This window comes from Myxine glutinosa, chromosome 1, assembly GCF_964187855.1.
Source record: "Myxine glutinosa chromosome 1, kmMyxGlut1.1, whole genome shotgun sequence".
Lineage (NCBI taxonomy): Eukaryota > Metazoa > Chordata > Myxini > Myxiniformes > Myxinidae > Myxine > Myxine glutinosa.
In genome coordinates, this window is record NC_136261.1 from 241,778,351 (window position 1) to 241,798,558 (window position 20,208).

General features: G+C 43.7%; 1 protein-coding gene across 1 annotated transcript in view; it reads left to right on the forward strand.

Annotated features, from left to right (window-relative positions):
• LOC137435422 (uncharacterized) overlaps positions 1 to 20,208 on the forward strand; it is a 104,656-nt gene that overhangs the window by 39,321 nt on the left and 45,127 nt on the right. The window contains exons 4-7 of the mRNA XM_068129203.2: positions 9,400 to 9,554; positions 9,652 to 9,778; positions 9,874 to 9,935; positions 15,946 to 17,861. Coding sequence (XP_067985304.2) covers positions 9,400 to 9,554; positions 9,652 to 9,778; positions 9,874 to 9,935; positions 15,946 to 17,861 — 2,260 coding nt within the window. The remainder of the gene's footprint in view (positions 1 to 9,399; positions 9,555 to 9,651; positions 9,779 to 9,873; positions 9,936 to 15,945; positions 17,862 to 20,208) is intronic.

Genomic DNA, 20,208 nt, shown 5'->3' on the forward strand with positions numbered 1-20,208 from the left:
TGGCACTAACGGCTCCCAGAGCCCACCTGCGGCCTCACCTGGCCGACATCCTCACAGTGGTGGAGTGCCCAAACCAACTACACACACTAACAGGCTACACGCCCAGCCATTTCCACAACACTAATGCACCCATCCACAATACCATTCTGCAACCGCACCACAAATGCCAATATCCAACCACAATTTACCTATACCTTCTAACTATTCTTTAAACTACCCTCCCCGGGTACTCGTGAAAAGGGGTCCACTCTTCCCCCATCCACACCTTCGCACCATGCACACCACTCCGTACCACTTACTCCAACTCTCTCCACACCACTCATTCCAATACTCCATGTATTCCACACACCTGTACTTGCACACCTGTGCTCTCACACCTGGTGCCACCTGCACCCTTCTCTCCCCAAAGCGCATTCGCGCTGATCCACAACACTCACTACTCATACACTGCTCCACACACCTGTCCAGTTCTCACACAGCATCATCTCATCTAACTACTCCCCTCTGAAACTTGCGCTTCTCCGTCTTCCCTTTAAACTATTGCGCTCCCTCGTCATTATCATCCACTCTAATCTACCTGCGTCCCCTCTGCAGGTATCAGTCACTATCTAAACCTTAACGTCACCTGATGTCATCTTCGCTAGATCCCTACACACGATATATCCTAACCCACCCGGGCTAGTTTTCACTGCCATCAACCCCATAAACTATAGCGCATTTGCCCCCACATGGGAAGGGTGGCAGGGATGCCACCCTTACCCACCGGCATACGGCGCGAGTGGGACCTTGTGGGACCACCTCGTATGTGAGTCGTTGCCCGCCTGCCGGACCCCGTGCGTCGCCCCTTGCGGGGTCAGCGCGGGGCCGAACTGGCCGGGCCCCCACAGTACATTACCCCCAAGGGGCTCTCGTGCCTCCCCTGTCGCTCTAAAAACTACCCCTGTTGGTGTCGATGCATGGGTCACACTTCCGCAACCCGCTACCCATTCCATACCACCACAACCTTGCTCACTCACACCTCGCACCTCTCCCATCACCGGACCCTCTCGCTCGCACCCTCGTTCCATACCCTCCGGACCAGCCATACACCTCACTCTTGGCCTCTCACGAACATCCGGGTCTATCTCGACCCCCAAGCTTATTAAATCACCTGGCGCATCATACGCACGACCATATTGGTCACCACTTACACCGGGTCCTCTTTCTCTTCACTTCTCCTCCATCACCTGCGAATCCCTCATCCGGTTAATGAGCACATCATCACGATCCGAACACAGACTTTGGACCAATTATTTTACTTCCTCCTTTATCTCTTTCTTATCCTCTCTCCGTCGCTTCTTAATTTCGCTCACCCCTTCTTCCACTTCTTCTAATTTCTGCTTCACCTCCTTCATCTCCTCGTGCGCCCCCTTAAGTTCTTCCTCTAACTCCACCTTATTTTTTTCTATGTGCTCCCGCACCTCCCGCTCTTTAACCTCCATCACCTCTACCACCTTGTTCATTTTCCTCGTCAGGTCCTCATGTACCGTCTGACACTCTTTTTTAATTACCCCTACGTCCTTTTTCATCTCCTTCTGTGTCGATTTTAAACCCTCTATTACCGCTGTGTTCTTCTTAACCTGGTCCCCCAACTCCTTTTGTCCCACTGTCAGTTGTTCTACTCCCAGTGTCAACTCCTCTATACCACCTTGCAATTTTACAGTCCCCTTTCTCACCTCCTTCTCCATGCGCTCCTTTCAGTGCCTCACCTCCTCGCGCACTCCTCCGACCTCCTTACTCACACCTCTTCTGATCTCTTCTCCCATCACTTGCATCTCCTGCCCAGATGCCACCCTCATCTGCTCCATTTCCTCCCTGTGAGCATCCAATTTAGTTTCTACCCCCATTCTGACCCCCTCTATCTGCTGCCCCATTTTTTAAACTTCCCTTTCCGCTTGGTCCCTCATGTCCCTCAACTTGCCTTCCATACTGTTTTCTAACCCCTCTAACCCCTTTTGCATCCCTTCCATTTGATTCTCTTGAGCGGCCATTCTGTTTTCTACCCCCATTAACCCATGTTTCACCCCTTCTATTTGATTCTCTTGAGCGGCCATTCTGTTTTCTACCCCCGTTAACCCATTCTTTACCTCTTTTATCCCATTGTCTAACGCCTCACCGGTACCCCTCGCTTCGTCCCTCATTACCCCCATTTGGCCCTCCAATCGCTCACCCAATCGCTCACTATCAGCCCTCATTTGCTCACTATTAGCCCTCATATCGTCCTTCTGCAGGTTGAGGGACGCCTGCATTTGTACCATAAATTGCTCCATGAGGGCCTGCATTTGGGCCATCCCTCCCACTTGTGCAGCGGGTGCGGCCGCCGTAGCAATGTGCGAGGCGCCATTTTGCGAACCTGCCGCCCTCACTGCTTCGCTCTCCTCATGTCCCTCAATTTGGTCCTGGATCGACCCTGCCTCACTCTCCTCTACCGGAACCCAGCCGTCTTGATCTGCCATAGCGCGACTTTCAAAATTCGGGTTTTTATTTTTGTAAAACAAAATCAAATTTCGCTGTTAATAATTTCGAGCGCGTGAAGCGCGCTTCGGGTCCAATCCCACTTCCCGACACCAATTGTTACGGACACGCGGATTAAGATGTTATGATGGGCCGAGCGGAATGGCCGCCGTGTTCGCACAGTTTACCCGATTCCACCCGACGTTGACCAAATCGCGCCATGCTAAATCAATGAAGGAAAGGACACAACGGCTGGGATAAATGAAACGACACAAGGGGTACAGTTCTCAAGACCTCCGGAGGAGGATATAATTGGTGGTGCAGAAAAGGGGTAGATTACAAGGTAAGAGGTAAAGCACAGAAGAGATAGGCACTTAGACACAATCTTATCCATCCCAGACAGACCACAGACAAACGGAACAAGACTGACTTACACAGGGAGTGATGGCAGGGAAGGACAGGCAGTCGATAGCACAAGGTGCACCTTGGCTCAGGGGCAGAATCAAGCACGGTCCAGTCCAGAGATGCGGGGAGGTATTGCAGCGCTCGGAGGTGGCGTCTCTCTTCCTTCAAGTCCAGCGTGCATCTGACGTCACCTCCCTCTTCCTGCGCATGCTCAGCGGGGAGTGACACGCCCTCGGCTCATTGGACCCGCCCCAGATGGGATCGGTCCGCCACTTCTATTGGGTGCGGGGGGTTACCGGGCTCCGCCCTTGACGAGGAGCTGACAGCGAGCCCCTACGTGGTAACCCCGTCGAGCACATGTTCGATGGCGGCTAACCAAGCCGGAGTGAGGACGCGCACTCCCCGCGCCGCTGCCGTTGTTGTTGCTGTTGTTGTTGTTGTTGCTGAACCGTGAGGAAGAGCTGCTGGGAGGTATTGGGAGGTCCAAAACTTCCTAACGGTGCCATACAATCACATTCTGGTGCAACGAAGAGTCAGAATTAATGGAAACGAGTCCTTAACTGACATAGACTAAGAATAACTAGCAAGATGTCCTATAGTTGTCTACGTGAGATGCGGTGGACCTGGATGCGACATTTAATGGGGGAAATAGGGGAAGGTCGGGTCTACAGAGTGTTGTTTACAGAAAATGGGACTAGGGAATGGGGGATTGGGGGATTGGGGATAGTTGGGAAGTATGGAGGAAATAGGGGAATATTTACAAGCGGATATGGATGGAGGCCAATCTCATATCCGCAACAATATATATATATATATATATATATATATATATATATATATATATATATATATATATATATATATATATATATATATTTATATTGTTGTCCACCAGCAGGAGAACTTTGAAGGAGATGTTCTTTTCTGACAGGTACCTCTCCACTTGAGGGAAGAAACAGTTGTGGAACAAATCCATAAAGTTGGCAGCTGTTACCCACGCCTTTCTGTTGGCCCTCCAAAAAAAATACAGGCAGATTTTGCTTGTTGTTGCCCTTGAGAGCATGTCTGTTTGGGGTATGACACAGCATCATGGATTTCAGCATGAAGTTCCATTTTGAGTTGACGCAGAGAAGAGATACCTGTTCCTTGGCAGCCTTGAATCCCGATACTATCCTCTCTCGCTTTGAGATGATAATTCTCGTGGGAATTTTTTTTTCCAGAACAGGTTGGTCTCGTCTGCATTTAAGACATGCTCCGGTGCATACCCCTTCTCTTTGATGAGCTGCATGAGTTGAGCAGGGAAAGTTTGAGCTGCCACGTTGTTCCCTGAGACACGCTCGCCTATGAGCTTCACATTGTGGAGACCGTACAACTGCTTGAAGTGGTCACACCATCCTATGCTAGCTTGGAAGGGAGTGGGACCACTCGAACCCGCATCAGTCTTGCTTACCGCACCATCTGCGCCAGTCAGATAATCACACATTCACTTTGCCCTTGCACGAATCAGAGGTCTACTTAAAGGTACGTTTCTCTGTGCATTGTCCTTTATCCACACCTTCAATGCCCTTCCATTGCTTCGATGAACAGCCCTGACCTGGGTTAATCCCTTTGTTGCTGGATACTGTGCTGGCTGTGACACTATCGTGAATCACCTTTTCGTTCTTTATGTAGTGCTTCACTTCACAGTGCCTGCCCACAGAGGCCGCACTCTCACCTTTTGATAGGTGGTCAAGTCGCTCCACTTTCTGGGCCTAGGCTCATGACTTTTTCTGCCTCTTTGGAGCAGACATTTCCTGCACTACGTGTACACTTAGTACCCTATGATGAACAATGTGCACAAAAAGTCCACCAGTGTGAAGAATCACAGCAGGTTAAAGCAGCGGGACGTGAAGAAATAATGACACCCAGGACATTCTGCATATAAGTAGTCATGCAGGGGTTGTGTGTAGCTTTAGGAGATGTGGGTAGTGTGATCATTGGTTGTGGGGTTTGGTGGTGGGGTATGGTTTATGTGCACATACATGCTTTGCTTTATGCGCGACACGTGGAATATGGTTTTTCAACTGTTTTGTGCATGGCTGGGAGATTTTTTTTTTTTTTATTGCACCACAAAAACTGAATACTCGAAGCCCAACACCGCGAATGTAGAAGCAGGTCGCATTTTATGAATCGCGAATATGTAAAGCACAGGGCTGCAAATGTCGAATCTGTGAATGTCGGGGTTTCTTGGCACTTGCTTTTATGTTACTAGATCACAGCACTAGATTTTTTTTATTTTTAGAAACCCTCACTTTGTTGGTTTACCCACAATGCCTCTCTTAATCCTCAATTGTTTCTGTTGCAATATAATTTGCTGATTCATTAATGTAGTGGCCCAATCCCAGAGATACCGATTTTACAAAATACCAGATTAATCGACCAGTAAGGTGTCATTGCAACCATTTGGTCGCACCCGTTGTGTCGGAACCATTGTCATTCCCGTGATGTGTGGCAGAATGTGAGGTCAAGTGTCTTTAGTGATGAAAGATAGAATATGCAGTGGATGTATACGTAATATCCGTTCGTATGTATGTGGGGAATGCATGAAAATCTCTTGCAATAATGATTCATTTATCTCATCTGTGGGTATAGAGGCTCATTACAATGTGATACAGCATTACAGGTTTGATTAACCATTTGGATAAGACTCAAGTTGTGGACCCACCATTTTTAGAGCTACTTACTGGTCTGATGAAATGATCTACACCTCTGAAGAAGAAGTGAGCCCAGCTTATCCAAACAGTTTGAAAAAGGCTCAAGTGCTTTGCTCTTCACCATTATAAAAACTTCCCTTAGTTTGAAAATCATTTTCGCCAGGACCATGCTATGCTCTCCCACTATTTGGGCTAAATTTTCTAAACACAAAAGGACGATTTTAGGTATAAAGTTGTACTTCTTTCGGATTGGAACCATTTTCTTGCAGGGTTTGGTTTAGGATCCGTAGCATTATAATATCCTTTCCATTTTTGTTTAATGCATTAGTTGCATGTGGTTGGTTGGTTGTGTGGTTTGGTCATTTTTTCGTTCCTTTTATGTTTGTGAACTTTGTTTTCTATGTTAAGACCTCGAGATTGATGCATTTGCATCATGGACTTAAACTTGGGTTGACATTGGAAACCCAAAAAGGAGCATTCCAAGCATGGTTGGCATGCACCAAGTTCTCCACCAACAGTTTTGCCCTCCTTTGTTAAGCCTTTCCTGTAAAATGGGTTTAGGAAGACGTTAATCGTCGTGTCAAATGCCACTTTATCTTTGAAACGTGACTTGGAAGGAGTGACCAGTCTTGAATGGAGCTTACCATTGTAGTCTCTTGCCATGATATATTTCTGGTTTTAAACTTTGTGGATTTGTTGATCAGTGAACGGAGTGCTTATTAATCAATGGTCATGTCATCAACACGTCACGTTATTTTTAAAGTACTAAACCCAATAGGAGAGAAAAATATTTTTTACCTTTCCGGCAGTGCTGCAGAGATGTTTGTTCAACTTATGAACAAAGTACATGTCAAGGCAGTGCTGAAGAAACGCCCCTCCGAGTGCATCCAAGTTTACATTATGTATTTTAAACTAATGGCTGAAGTTCGTATTAAGATTATTGATGTGGAAAATATATTTTGATGCTTTGATGATGAAAAAATATTTTAATTTTACCCTCACCTGGATCTTCTTCCTAGTGCCACAATGTATATGAAATTTTTTTTTGCATAAAATTCATCTGATTGAGGTCGTCAGGTTCCATATGTCCAGATCTTAAGGTTCGTGTCATTTTTGTGGAGATTTGTAACAATTTACATTTTTGAAAAGTTTGAGAGGTTCTGATTCTGAAAACCAATGTTTTCATTTGATTAGAATTATATTTTATCAAATTGGGAATCAAAACATTTAATTGGTTAGAAAGGGTAATTCTAAAGGGTTCTAAAAGGTAATTCTGTGGAGTCCTAAAGGTTAATTCTACGAGGTTTTGTTCATTTCTCGGCTTTGCCTATTTCATGTTTAAAATGCCAAACTGTACACCGGTAGGGAACTAATTATATAGTCAGGTTCACTCTGTCAATAAATTATATTTCGTTCAAAATCATGGTAGATAAGCAAACCTATACATTTTTGGAAAGGTTATAGCATAAGGAAACTAAAAATCAATGTTTACATTTGGAGAGATACCTGCATGGCGGCCATTTTGGATTTTCAATATATTCCAGAATTTTCCAGACATTTAGTGCTATTGAAGCAGTTTGTACCTCACCTTTATACACCACCCTTATTTAACATGTCCAAATACAGCTAAACTGGATGTTCTTGGAAGTGACAAGGCAATTTGTGTTCTGCATTGTTAAAAAAAAAAGTAATTCAATTTGGTTAAAATAGATTGTAAAAGTCGTATAAATTAATTAATTTTGGAATTTACCACCGTTGATGCAGTGTCTATTACACCACCCTATCTAACATGTTAGAATAGTTGTTTGTTGCGTTTGTATGTCCTTTATGAGGTGCTTCAAAATAGTAAGTTTTCTGTTTGGAATAATTTCCAATGTTGTTTGACTTCCAGACAGGCAGACAGAGAAAAAAAAAATCTCACTCCTCTGCACATGTGATCGGCCCAAATTCAGAGACATAGTTATGCCTAAGTCACACATAGGCGGATATTTTGGCGACTACCGGCGACTGCCGGCGATCAAGATTTTTCGGCGACCACTGGCGATTTCGGGCGGTCAAATATGGTCAGGCGGCAGTATGGCGACTGCAGGCGGCCACATTGCGACTGCATTGCGACGACGCCCCGAGTGGGATAGCGACTGTTGAAGATCGACGACGACTGCATTGCGGATGCACGGCGGCAGCGTGGCGACAGTCTGGCGGCTAGATTACGACCGATGGCGGATCGCGGCGACTGCATTGGAGCCGGGTGGCGGTTTACTCCGACGTCCGCAAGACTGCAATGAGACCGCCGGCGATTGGAGACGATTCACACAACTTTTTAAATCTTTATTTCTCTATTTTACATTTCACTTTATTCATTTCAATGATGTATGACATGAAGCATAAAGATGTTTGATGTACAATAACAAAGTTAATAAAGATGTATCATTGTAATGTAATAATCAAACTTTTCTGCAGGGAGAGAGAATGGAAATAAAGTCCAACAAATTATTTCCACTGGTCCCAAGTCCCATAAATAAAGTTTCCAAAGGACCAAAGTCCCAAAAATAAAGTTCCCAAAAGTCCCAAGTCCAAACAATAAAGCCATATCCTTGTCGGCACCACAGGACCTCACTCCACGGAGACCCTCACACCATCCTGTCTTGCCATGGAATCGTGGTATGTCGTAATGCAGTCGCCAGGCAGTCGTATCTCTGTCGCCAATGGCCGTAACTCGGCCGCCACTAGTCCTACTGCTGTCGTCGTCAGTCTCCCATAGCCGCAGGGGAGACGTGGTAGTTCTTCTGTAGTCGATATGCAGCCGCAACAGTGTCGGCCCGTAGTCGGGAAGATGCCGCAGGAAGGCCGTATGGCATTCGCATCTCTGCCGTGCTAGCTGGTGGGGCGATTGCGGAAGACTATGAGCGACTGGGTTGCGGCCGCTTTACGCTCTTATTATGGATACCGACGACAGCATGGCGGTTACATCACGACAGCATGGCGGATTTTTTTCGAGTGCGACTGAGCGCGCCGTTTTTAAACATTTAAAAATGTATTTGGCCCCTTTGCGGCTCTTGCCGACTGCAGCCGACCTGGGGAGGATAACCACGACTACAGGCGACCGTCCATTACGGTTTCATTACGATAGTCAGTGGGTGGTGGCGATTTTTCCAGTCGCCAGTAGTCGCCGACAAATCCGCCTATGTGTGACTTAGGCATTACGATTCCAAAATATAACATTCAACTTAAATTGTTGTTCCTCTTTCGTAAACTGACGTTTGTAGATGGACAGAAATATGGACAGGAACCAATTGCTTAACCCTGCTTTTTGCTTTGTGTGTGTGAGGTCATTATCAGAACTCAGAATTAGCCCCACCCAGCCAACCTAAACTCGATCTTCTCACACATGAACATGTGAATCTTGAAAATTTTAATAAAATAAACAATACGTATACAATGCTCACGTAATGTTTCATATTATAATACACAGTAATTTAAAGAAGGACAAAACCCTAAAAACCTAGTACAGCACTCAGTCGAGAGCATACCTCTGGCTGCCAGGCTGAACAGTTTACATTTTGTATCCCATCTGGATTTGGACCTGAACAAAAATCTAATCAGCTTGTTCTTGTTGCCTAACAAGATCACCTTTCTCATAATATTTTGATGAAACAATCCAAATGTTTGTGCTGATAATATCTTGACAATGTCACTTAAAATGACGAGTTGGTTTGACAGCCCATTTTGTCCACTTAATTGAAATGATTATTTGTAAAACTTTTTAAAAGTCTGTCTTCAAGAGTTTCTACTTTGATGTTGTTTCCAGGCCAAGACCTGATTGACTCTATTTGCTGCAGCCTCCAGGACAGTTCGGCTATTACAAACAACCCAGAATTTGTCCAGCAGCTATGCTCACAGTTGGTGGTTTCTGGTTTGTTGCGGTCTTCTGTCTGCCTTGAAGCATCCACACTCGCCCTCAAGGTGCGATAATCTCTGACATTATCAAAACTTAATTCTTCCTTACGATCGTTGACATGTAGCTTTGTGTCATATATATTTTTATTTTTTCCTTTTTCAGCCGGAACGGCAGTACGCTTGGGTGTTGCCAGGTGTTGAACACAAAACCAATTTTCCACGACCTTCAAATGGAACTCAAGTGCACTCTGAAAAACAGGCTTGGATTGACGAAGCACCTTTCGAGACTGGTGATGAAACCAATATGAGTTTATGGCTGTACAAGTTTTCTTTTGATTTGTTACTCATTTCAAAATCTATGTTTTATCTCTTCTCCTCCTTTTAGAATCCCCAGTGTCGATTAGATGGCTGAAGCGGGATCACAAAGAAAAACTGGCCAAGATCCAGGTTTAAATATATTTTTATTTTGCTTGTTTCACTTGTGCTTGTTTTGCTTTGCAAGACTCAACTCTGTTCTGTTCTCTGTTGTCAACGCACAATGGTACATTTATATTTTCAGTTTGGTACATCATAAACGGCGACCAACTTGGTACAGTACAGTTTGGTACAGTGACTTTTGAATGCCTGTCATTTGTGGTGTTGTTAAAACCACCGGCGGAGTTTGGGGAAGGGGCATGGTGGGGGTGGGGGGGGGGGCAATGCCCCCACCTTAATTTTTTTAAAATTAGTTTACAATTACGACTTAAAACATCCCATATTTAAACGTAAGTAACAATAATAAACATAAACTGTGTTTGTGATTTCACGTGTACACACTGTAACTACACTAACAAGCGGTAAGTTTCGGAAGTCAGACCGAGATATCCATTATTAACATGTAGCCCTTGCCCTGCCAAATAGAGAAGTCAAACTACGCCCTTGGTTAAAACTCTTAAAAGTAGTCCTTAGGGAAATTTCTTATTTCTCTCATTGAAACACTGTATGCTCATTGTATGCTTCTTAGTGTCAGCAGGAAATGCTTATTGGATTCTTGTAAAAATTTGCCTGAACTTATTTTGAGGTTCTCATTTGATGCTTATGAGATTTTCATTCGATTTTGGATTTGCGTGAACTTTGAAGAGTCTATTTGAATTGTTAGATTCTTATTTTGATCTGAAAATTTTCATTTTCCGATCTGTAAATCTCCTTTGGATTTATTTGGATTATTGTGAGGATCTTCTTTCAAGATCATTCGATTTATTTACATCTAAATTATCTCTCACTGTCTTGATTTTTTTTCCCCCATCCTTCGTGCCCCTACAGTCAACTACACCATAGAAGCTTTTTAAGAATGTTTACTGTCCAGGAAAGGCATTTGTACAATGGGGAATGGAAAATCCTGTCGTTTATCAAACAATTTGGCATGAAATTTATTGTTAATATTGATTTGTAATTCTTAAAACAATTGCAGTACAGTAAACCCTTAAATATCGTGGGGGTTGTTTTCCTAGAAAATGCCACGATATTCAAAACTCAAACCCCAATTGTTTAAACGAATTTCCAATGGGAAAAGGGGGGTTAGGTTCCTGGGCTTTCAGAAAATAGAGGAGGTGGGCGGCAGCTAAAAAAAAAACACATCGCAATTGAAACTAGACAGACCAAAAGGAGTGGCTGATTGTTTTGGTCTTTTGTGACGCATGTCAATGGGTGAACGTGCATTTCACATGATATAATGATGAAAAATATGAAGAATTGGACCCTGCAAATCCACAGTTGATTTTTAATTCACCACTTTTCATGAAAAACAAAGCAAGACATCTGTTTTTGTTGCTGAGTCCACCTTTGAAAGAAGCTGCGATGTTGTGATACGTCATCGCTTTTCCATTAGCGAATCAACATCACAGTTACAAGATTGACTGGCTAGTCCTGTTAAATCGACCAATGAGGAGCGTCAGGCCATGCAGGAACAGCAATGGCGGCCTCCACGGCATCAGTCACGGACATTTTCGGTCCGAGAAAACAGTGCATTCTCGTGCAGTTTCAAAGTGTTTGCCTTTTTCCAGAAAGTGTTGGAAGAAATTCCTGTCTTGTGTTGCGAGGTGGAAACTAACAGATGATGATTGATGACAAAATAATAGATGAGGATGATGGTCATTACGTTCACTGTTTATCGTGCTTATGAATTTGAAGATGAGCTCGGAATCGCTCTCGCAGGTAACTTTAGTCGATAGGCCTAAATTTAATATACTACACATTGATAAATTGATTTGTAAAATAGGACCTACATCCATCCATCCTGAAGCTAACCTACATCAGGAGCAACAGTCACATGACTCCCCTCATTACTTATTACTTCCCTCCTCCGTAGATCACCTTGGACCACGATTTTATTTATGCCATGAACAAATTTTGATACAACAAAGGTGATGAAAGTTGTGGTCAATTTTCATTGGAATTGTTTGTGTAGTTACTCAGAAGAAAGCAAATACCTATTTTAGGGGCAACTTCTGCACTCTTTCCCCCCATGGATCCTGACTTTATGTTGTGAACAATCCCCTTAGACCCTGACCTTTTTATGCCGTGAACAACCTTGAGTTCCCACATACCAAGTATAATTTTAGCCAAGTTTGGTCACACACAATCTCATCAGCAGTTTTGGAGAACAGGTTGCAAGTGTCTATGGATGGACAGACTGATGGACTGACGACGCTCCATCCCACAAGGCCCCCGAAAAGGCATAAAACAATTTCTCGAGTGTTAAAAGTTCCAAAGACCACAGTGAGCTCCATCGTAAAGAAATGGAAAGAATATGGAACTATCCAGACTTCCTAGAGCTGGCCATCCCACCAAACTGAGCAACCGGGCAAGAAGGACCTTGGTCAGGGAGGTGAGTGACCAAGAACCCAATGACAACTCTGACCAAAAAGGCACTTGACAGTAAGCCTGGAGTTTGCAAAAAAGGCATGTGAACAACTGAGAACATGAGGCAAAATATTCTGTGGTCTGATGAGATGAAAATTGAACTCTTTTGTCTGAATGCAAAGTGCATGTCTGCTGGAAACCGACACCCATCTAACACTATCTCTACCATGAAGCATGGTGGTGGTAGCATCATGCAATGGGAAGGCTTATTGGTGGCAGGGACTTGGAGACTTGGAAGGATAGAAGAAACAATGAATGGAGCCAAATACAGGCAATTCCTTGAGGAGAACCTGCTTCAGAGTGCAAAAGACCATTGACTGCAGCGAAGATTTAAGTTCCAACAGGCCAATGACACCAAACATACAGCCAAAGCAACACTGGAATGTCTTCAGAGCAATAATGTGAAGGTTTTTGAGTGGCTCAGCAAAAGCCCAGACTTGAATCCCATTGAGAATCTTTGGAAAGATTTGAAGATCGCTGTTCACTGACACTCCCCATCCAACTTGAGGTTTTTTTGTATACTAGGTCGAGGCTTGTGTAAGAGCTAACACATATAAGATAATAAAGGGAGTGGGAGACATGAAGGGGAAAGAGGGGGAAGCATCACGGTATAGAGAACAGGGACATCGGGAGATGGCTTGGGAGGGGTACACAGGATAAACAAGATTGGCACTACAAATAAATGCCTTCTATGGACATGAGAGCTTGAGCAAATCTGCAAGGAAGAATGCGAGAAACTCCCCAAATGTCGATATGCAAAGCTGATACAGACATGTCCAATAAGACTCAAAGCTGTAATCGCTGTCGAAGGCACTTCTATTAAGTATTGACTTAGGGGACTGAATACTTGTGTGAACTAGAACTGCACTTGGTAGAGCGCCTACCTCCGCCAAGCTAAACAGTTTATGTTTTGTATCGCACTGACGGGCCACATCTGGATTCAGACCTGAACCAAAATCTAATCGGCTTGTTCTTGTCACCTAACCAACTCATCCACCAAGTTCAGTCATAACTTGTCCATAACTATTTGAAATATCGTGCTATATATCGTTTTTGGCCCTATCACTCCACTCAATGGTGAAACATTACCTAAAAATTTTTTTAAATTCCCGTATCCGGATCCAGATTCGGATCGTCACCAAACTTTAATCAATTTGTCCTTGTCACACACACAATCTGTCCACCAAGTTTCGTCCAAATTTGTCCACAACATTTTGAGATATGCTGCTATGTATCGTTTTTGTCCTTGTCACTCAATGCTGAAGAATCACTAAAAAAATTCGACCAGCCGGATCCGAATCCAGATCTTCACCAAAATCTATTCATTTCGTCCTTGTCACTTACATTACCTCTCTCCCAAATTTCGTCCGAATCCGTCCACAACTTTTTGAGATATCTTGTTCACAGACAGACAAACAGACAGGGGTGAAAACATAAACATCCACCTTCGGTGGCGGAGGCAATTAGATATTTCTGTATTTAGTTTTCAATAAATATGTAAAATTTCTAAAAACGAGTTTTCACTTTGTCATTATGGGGTATTTTTTGTAGATCGGTGACAAAATTTAAATTTCCTCCAGTTTAAATCTAGCCTGTAACAACAAAATTTGAAAAAGTCAAAGTGTAAATACTTTCTGAAGGCACTGTAGGAGTCGATAAGAATACAGTGCATTCAGAAAGTATTCAGACCCCTTTCACTTTTTTCACATTTTGTTATGTTGCAGCCTTATGCTGGAATCGTTTAAATTCATTTTTTCCCTCATCAATCTACACTCAATACCCCATAATGACAAAGAGAAAACAGGATTTTAGAAAGTTTTGCAAATTTATTAAAAAGAAAAAACTGAAATATCACATTGACATAAGTATTCATACCCTTTGCTATGACACTTGACATTTAGCTCAGGTGCCTCCCATTTCTCTTGATCATCTTTGAGATGTTTCTACACCTTGATTGGAGTCCACCTGTGATAAATTAAATTGATTGGACATGATTTGGAAAGGCACACACCTGTCTATATAAGGTCTCACAGCTGACAATGCATATCAGAGCAAAAACCAAGCCATGAGGTTGAAGGAACTGCCTGCAGAGCTCAGAGACAGGATTGTGTCGAGGCACAGATCTGGGGAAGCCTACAAAAAAATTCTGCTGCATTGAAGGTTCCCAAGAGCACAGTGGCCTCCATAATTCTTAAATGGAAGAAGTTTGGAACAACCAGGACTCTTCCTTGAGCTGGCTGCCCGGCCAAACTGAGCAATTGGGGGAGAAGGGCCTTGGTAAGAGGTGACCAAGAACCAGATGGTCACTGGCTGAGCTCCAGAGATCCTGTGTGGAGATGGGAGAAACTTCCAGAAGGAGAACCATCACTGCAACACTCCACCGATCTGGGCTTTATGGCAGAGTGGAAAGATGGAAGCCTCTCCTCTGTGAAAGACACGTGAAAGCCCGCTTGGAGTTTGCAAAAAATCACCTAAAGGACTCTCAGACTGAGAAACAAGATTCTTTCGTCTGATGAAACCAAGATTGAACTGTTTGGCCTCAATTCTAAGCATCATGTCTGGAGTAAACCAGGCACCGCTCATCATCTGCCCAATACCATCCCAACGGTGAAACATGGTGGTGGCAGCATCATGCTGTGGGGGTGTTTTTCAGGAGCAGGGACTGGGCGACTGGTCGACTGGTCAGGGTTGAGGGAACAATGAACGGAGCAACATAGAGATATCCTTAATGAAAACCTGAAACAGAGCGCTCAGGACCTCAGACTGGGCCGAAGGTTCACCTTCCAACAGGACAATGACCCTTAGCACACAGCCAAGACAACGCAGGAGTGGCTTAGGGACAACTCTGTGAAGGTCCTTGAGTGGCCCAGCCAGAGCCCTGACTTGAACCCAATCGAACATCTCTGGAGAGACCTGAAAATGGCTGTCCACCAACGGTCCCCATCCAACCTGACAGAGCTTGAGAGGATCTGCAGAGAAGAATGGCAGAAAATCCCCAAATCCAAGTGTGCAAAGCTCGTCTGTCACGTCATACCCGAGAAGATTCGAGGCTGTAATCGCTACCAAATGTGCTTCAACGAAGTACTGAGTTAAGGATCTGAATACTTATGTAAATTTGATATTTCAGTTTTTTCTTTTTAATAAATTTGCAAAACTTTCTAAAATCCTGTTTTCTCTTTTTCATTATGGGGTATTGAGTGCAGATTGATGAGGGAAAAAATGAATATAAACGATTTCAGATACAGCATAAGGCTGCAACATCACAAAATGTGAAAAAAGTAAAGGTGTCTGAATACTTTCTGAATGCACTGTTTATTTTGGAGTTATTTTGTCTAATGACATCACAGTTTGTGTGAAATTAAACATTATGGAGATCGTTTTTCAGTGCAATCTTTTTGACTTATCAGCTTCTGAAAGTTGTTATGGATGACACTGGGCTCTCTGCTGGCTTTGTGACCAATCTTAAACCAACACAGGCCTATAAAATGTTATTCACAATGTATTTGATAGAAGATTATATTTATTTAGATTTACTATTCCTTTTTCTCTTTTGCAGCATGAGAATAATTTGAAGCTGAGCTCCTTGCGAAGTGAGCATGCAGAAACCGAAGCTCATTTTGAGAATATAGTTTCCAACCTGAACAAGCGCCTATCAGAGCTTACGGACTACAATAAGAATTGGCTTCAAAATAAAATCCAGCAACAAGATGCCTCCATTGGAACCAGAGACCACACTGATATGCCTCCTTACTTGGATGTGGCTGTTCAGACACAAAGCAGAGAAATGCAAAGTGTCCAAACTTCACCCATTGAACCAAGGACTACTGGCAATGTGTTTTCTCAGACTGATTTTGAGTCCAGCCTGTGGGAACTGAATTGTGCTTCCAGTTCACCAGTTGAGAAGGAGCATACACCTGCTTCCACATGTTTATCATTAAGGAGTCTTTTATCACCATCACCATGCTCTATCACTGTCACACACCAAACATCCTCACCTGCTTTAGTGACACATCAGCCTCCACGTCAGAATCGGCATTTGGCATCTCCTTTGAATCTGGCTGATTCCTTTGGAGAGACCTCCCTCTTTCCACTGCCAATACCTGGATGCCCTTCTCATACTTGGCCTTCTGCTTCACTCCTTCCTTTCTCAACCAATGTTGTGACTTCTCAAATGTCACCCACATTGACTGTGCCTTCCAAAGCACCATGCCCACCTGTTGTTGTTTCTCACTTGTGTCCTCAATCCATCTCTCATGTGGTTTCTGCTACTGTTACGACAATTCCACAGACCTTTTCTTCTCCACAAAGTCCTCTGCCTTCATTTAAAAACACTGTAGGAAAAGCTCCTTGTGATGCAACCCCTCTGCCCAAAAGTGACTTTCTTGAAAATAATTATTGTGTTTGCTCGTCTCAAAAATCATTGCTCGCTCAAATACCTCCACCTCCTTTGCCTTGTGTTTTATTAGGTTCTCCAGCACCAACTTCCTCAGTAAAACCCTTGTTACATTCAAATACTTTGCTGACTAAACAGCCATATTTACAAGAGGCATCATTGGTACTCTCACCTTCAACAATGCCAGAAGAAACATTAGGTTTTGTACCTCCTCCGCCTTCACTTACTTCAGTTTCTTTTCGACCTTCACCAGTACCTCCTGCACCACCATTACCTCAATTTATTGGTCTTCCTCAACCACCCCCACCACCACCACCACCACTTCCCTCTTACCTCACCATATCTGGAATAGCTATGACTCCATCACTTCCTCTTGTATCATCTATTCCACCACCAACCCCATTACCTCTTGGTAGCTCATTGATTCCTGCACCACCACCATTGTTGCATCCTGGTATCTTACAAATCCCTGTGCCACCACCCTTGCCTCCTGGTATCTCTCAAATCCCTGCGCCACCACCATTGCCTCCTGGTATCTCTCAAATCCCTGCGCCACCACCCTTGCCTCCTGGTATCTCTCAAATCCCTGCGCCACCACCATTGCCTCCTGGTATCTCTCAAATCCCTGCGCCACCACCATTGCCTCCTGGTATCTCACAAATCCCTGTGCCACCACCATTGCCTCCTGGTATCTCACAAATCCCTGCACCACCACCATTGGCTACTGGTATCTCTCAAATTCCTGTGCCACCACCTTTGCCTCTTGGTATCTCTCAAATTCCTGTGCCACCACCATTCCCTCCAGGTATCTCTGAAATTCCTGTGCCACCACCATTGCCTTCTTGTAGTCAATCGTCTCCAGTGCCACCACCACCACCATTTCCTCTTGGTAGCTTACAATCTCCTGTGCCTCCACCTCCTCCACCTCTTCCTTCATCTCAAATACCATTACCTGGAGGTCTTTTGACGTTTACCCATCTTATGGAACTCAAGGAGCAATTGCCCCGAAAAACAGCAATTGAGCCAAGCCTTCCAATGAAGCCACTATATTGGACCCGGATTCAACTTAAAGAGAAGAGGTGAGTTGCTTTTAAGCAAAGCCTAAAAGTTTCATTTTTAGAGCATAAAAATGCATCAGTTGGGTGAGTTTCATCATTTTGGAGAAAGGATAGATATTTTCTTTCTGTCATTTTACCTTCATTCCAATCAAGTGTGATTGGAATGGAACAGAAATGACGTTCCACAAGCAGAACATTGGAACAAACAGAACATTGGTAAAATTAAATCTCGATTTTGGAAGTTTCTCAAGGAGGTTACTGGAACTATGTTTGCCACCTGAGAGGTTGGATATGCAGAAGAACAGAAGGAAACAAGATTTGAGAGGTGGTATAAAAGAGACGATGCTCAATCCCTCCTTGGTGATTCTGAACATCTCACAACCGACAATGCCCTGTTTGGCTCATTTATTTTAGAAGATGCCATCAGTAATGAGAGCCTTTAATTGTGAAGCATCTGGAAAAAAGTGGTATGAAGTAGGGCATCAACCCAAGGCGTAGTACAGTATTCCATTGAGCCATGGACAAACAGTAGTTAAAATCAAGTTTGCTGTGAGTTCAGATTTACCAAGGAAGGACTTGCCATTACTATATTGTGAATACCCATTCTGTGGCAGGCTTTGAAGTGTAGATTTGATATATTGTTTGCCCAGGAAATGTTGTAACTGATGGTGAGCCCCAGAAATTTGCGACTGAACCTCTTCCAGTGGGTCATTTTGAATTTATGGGTTAGTTTCGCTCTTTCCAGAGACAGCATGACGATGTGATTTTTGAATTGCTTGAAAGACATTTTCCAAGTGTTAGATTTAGTTTCCAAGTGTTAGTTTCCATTGGATTATTGTTGAATGAATGAATGAATGAATGAATGATCGTTTTAAGGCCATTTTCCCCGCTAGGGCGGGGGTTAGTCTTGCGGGCCCCATGAGGATCATGGTTCCCTGTTTTGAGGCAATGTTTTTATGGCCGGATGCCCTTCCTGACGCCAACCCTTGGTCTCCTCTTACGATGCGCAGGGATACGGTGTACCTATTCTAAACCGGGGTACACACCGTGATCATTCATCCCAGCAAGATGGTACTCAATTTTCCGACCTCGGAAGGATGATAGGCTGAGTCAACCCCCCTGGTGTTAATTCAGCGATCGACCGGGATTCGAACCCAGGATCCTAGGATCCCAAGCCGGCACCCTAACCGCTAAGCCAACACCAGGCTCTTAGATTATTGGATTATTGTTAGGATGTGGAATTTAACAGCATCATGTGAAATAATTTACCGAAAGGAAATGAAGGTTTTTCAGGGCATCTGAAAGGCAATTTATCTACATGAGGAACAGAATGAGTCCCACAGGTAGAGGCAGACATTAACAGCTTTCTTTACCACCTGTGGTTAAAAAGTAGCACTCCATAAAGGCAGGTAGTTGGTCCAAGGGGATGCTTGATATTGAGAGATGCATGTTTGGCATACACAAGCTTTGGAGGTGAGCACCAAGTCCATACATTTTGTCTCGTCGTGAACTGAGTCGGCCGTGATACTATTTTAGGTGATGGGAGGGTGTTTGGAGAGAGGACAACACAGCAAATTAGACTTACTAATACACCACCAGGGCTTTCAAGATGGATCCAGATTGGAGAGTTTAACCATAACTTTTGCCAGATGTTTGAGCTCTTATGATGATGGGCAGACACTTGCTTTTAAATTGCCACTTACTGTAAGATTGCCCTTGGCAAGTTAGTCTTCCATGATGAGAACATTAGCTGCTTGATAGTAATTGTTGATCATGGATTCAACATATACCAAGGTCTCGAGGATGGATATGATTACTGCAGATGATTTTGTATTATTATCATCATTATTATTACTGTATTATTATAATATAACTGATAAAGGGCTGTGCTGGCTTTTCTGTTGAATGGTAAAATATGAAAGTACAGTACGTACTGCTTATAAATGAAATTCTGCAAGGATTTCATGTTTTTCCTCTTTTTGAAATAACGTTAATTTCTCGTTCGTGCATTTGAGTCTTGTGGTATGCATTGAATTCTGAAAACAACAAATAAAACGAGAACAGCACTTTGTGGAGCGCATACCTCTGCCAGGCTGAACAGGTGTGTGTGTGTGTGTGTGTGTGTGTGTGTATGTGTGTGTGTGTGTGTGTGTGTGTGTGTGTGTGTGTGTGTGTGTGTGTGTGTGTGTGTGTGTGTGTGTGTGTGTGTGTGTGTGTGTGTGTGTGTGTGTGTGTGAGTGTGTGTAAGTGTGTGTAAAAACAAGTACAAAAAGTTTTAATTAAAACAAAAGCCACGTCGATGTTACACAATGCCTAGATGCAGCTGTGCCTATAACGTCGATGTTATAGGCACAGGACATTCCTATTG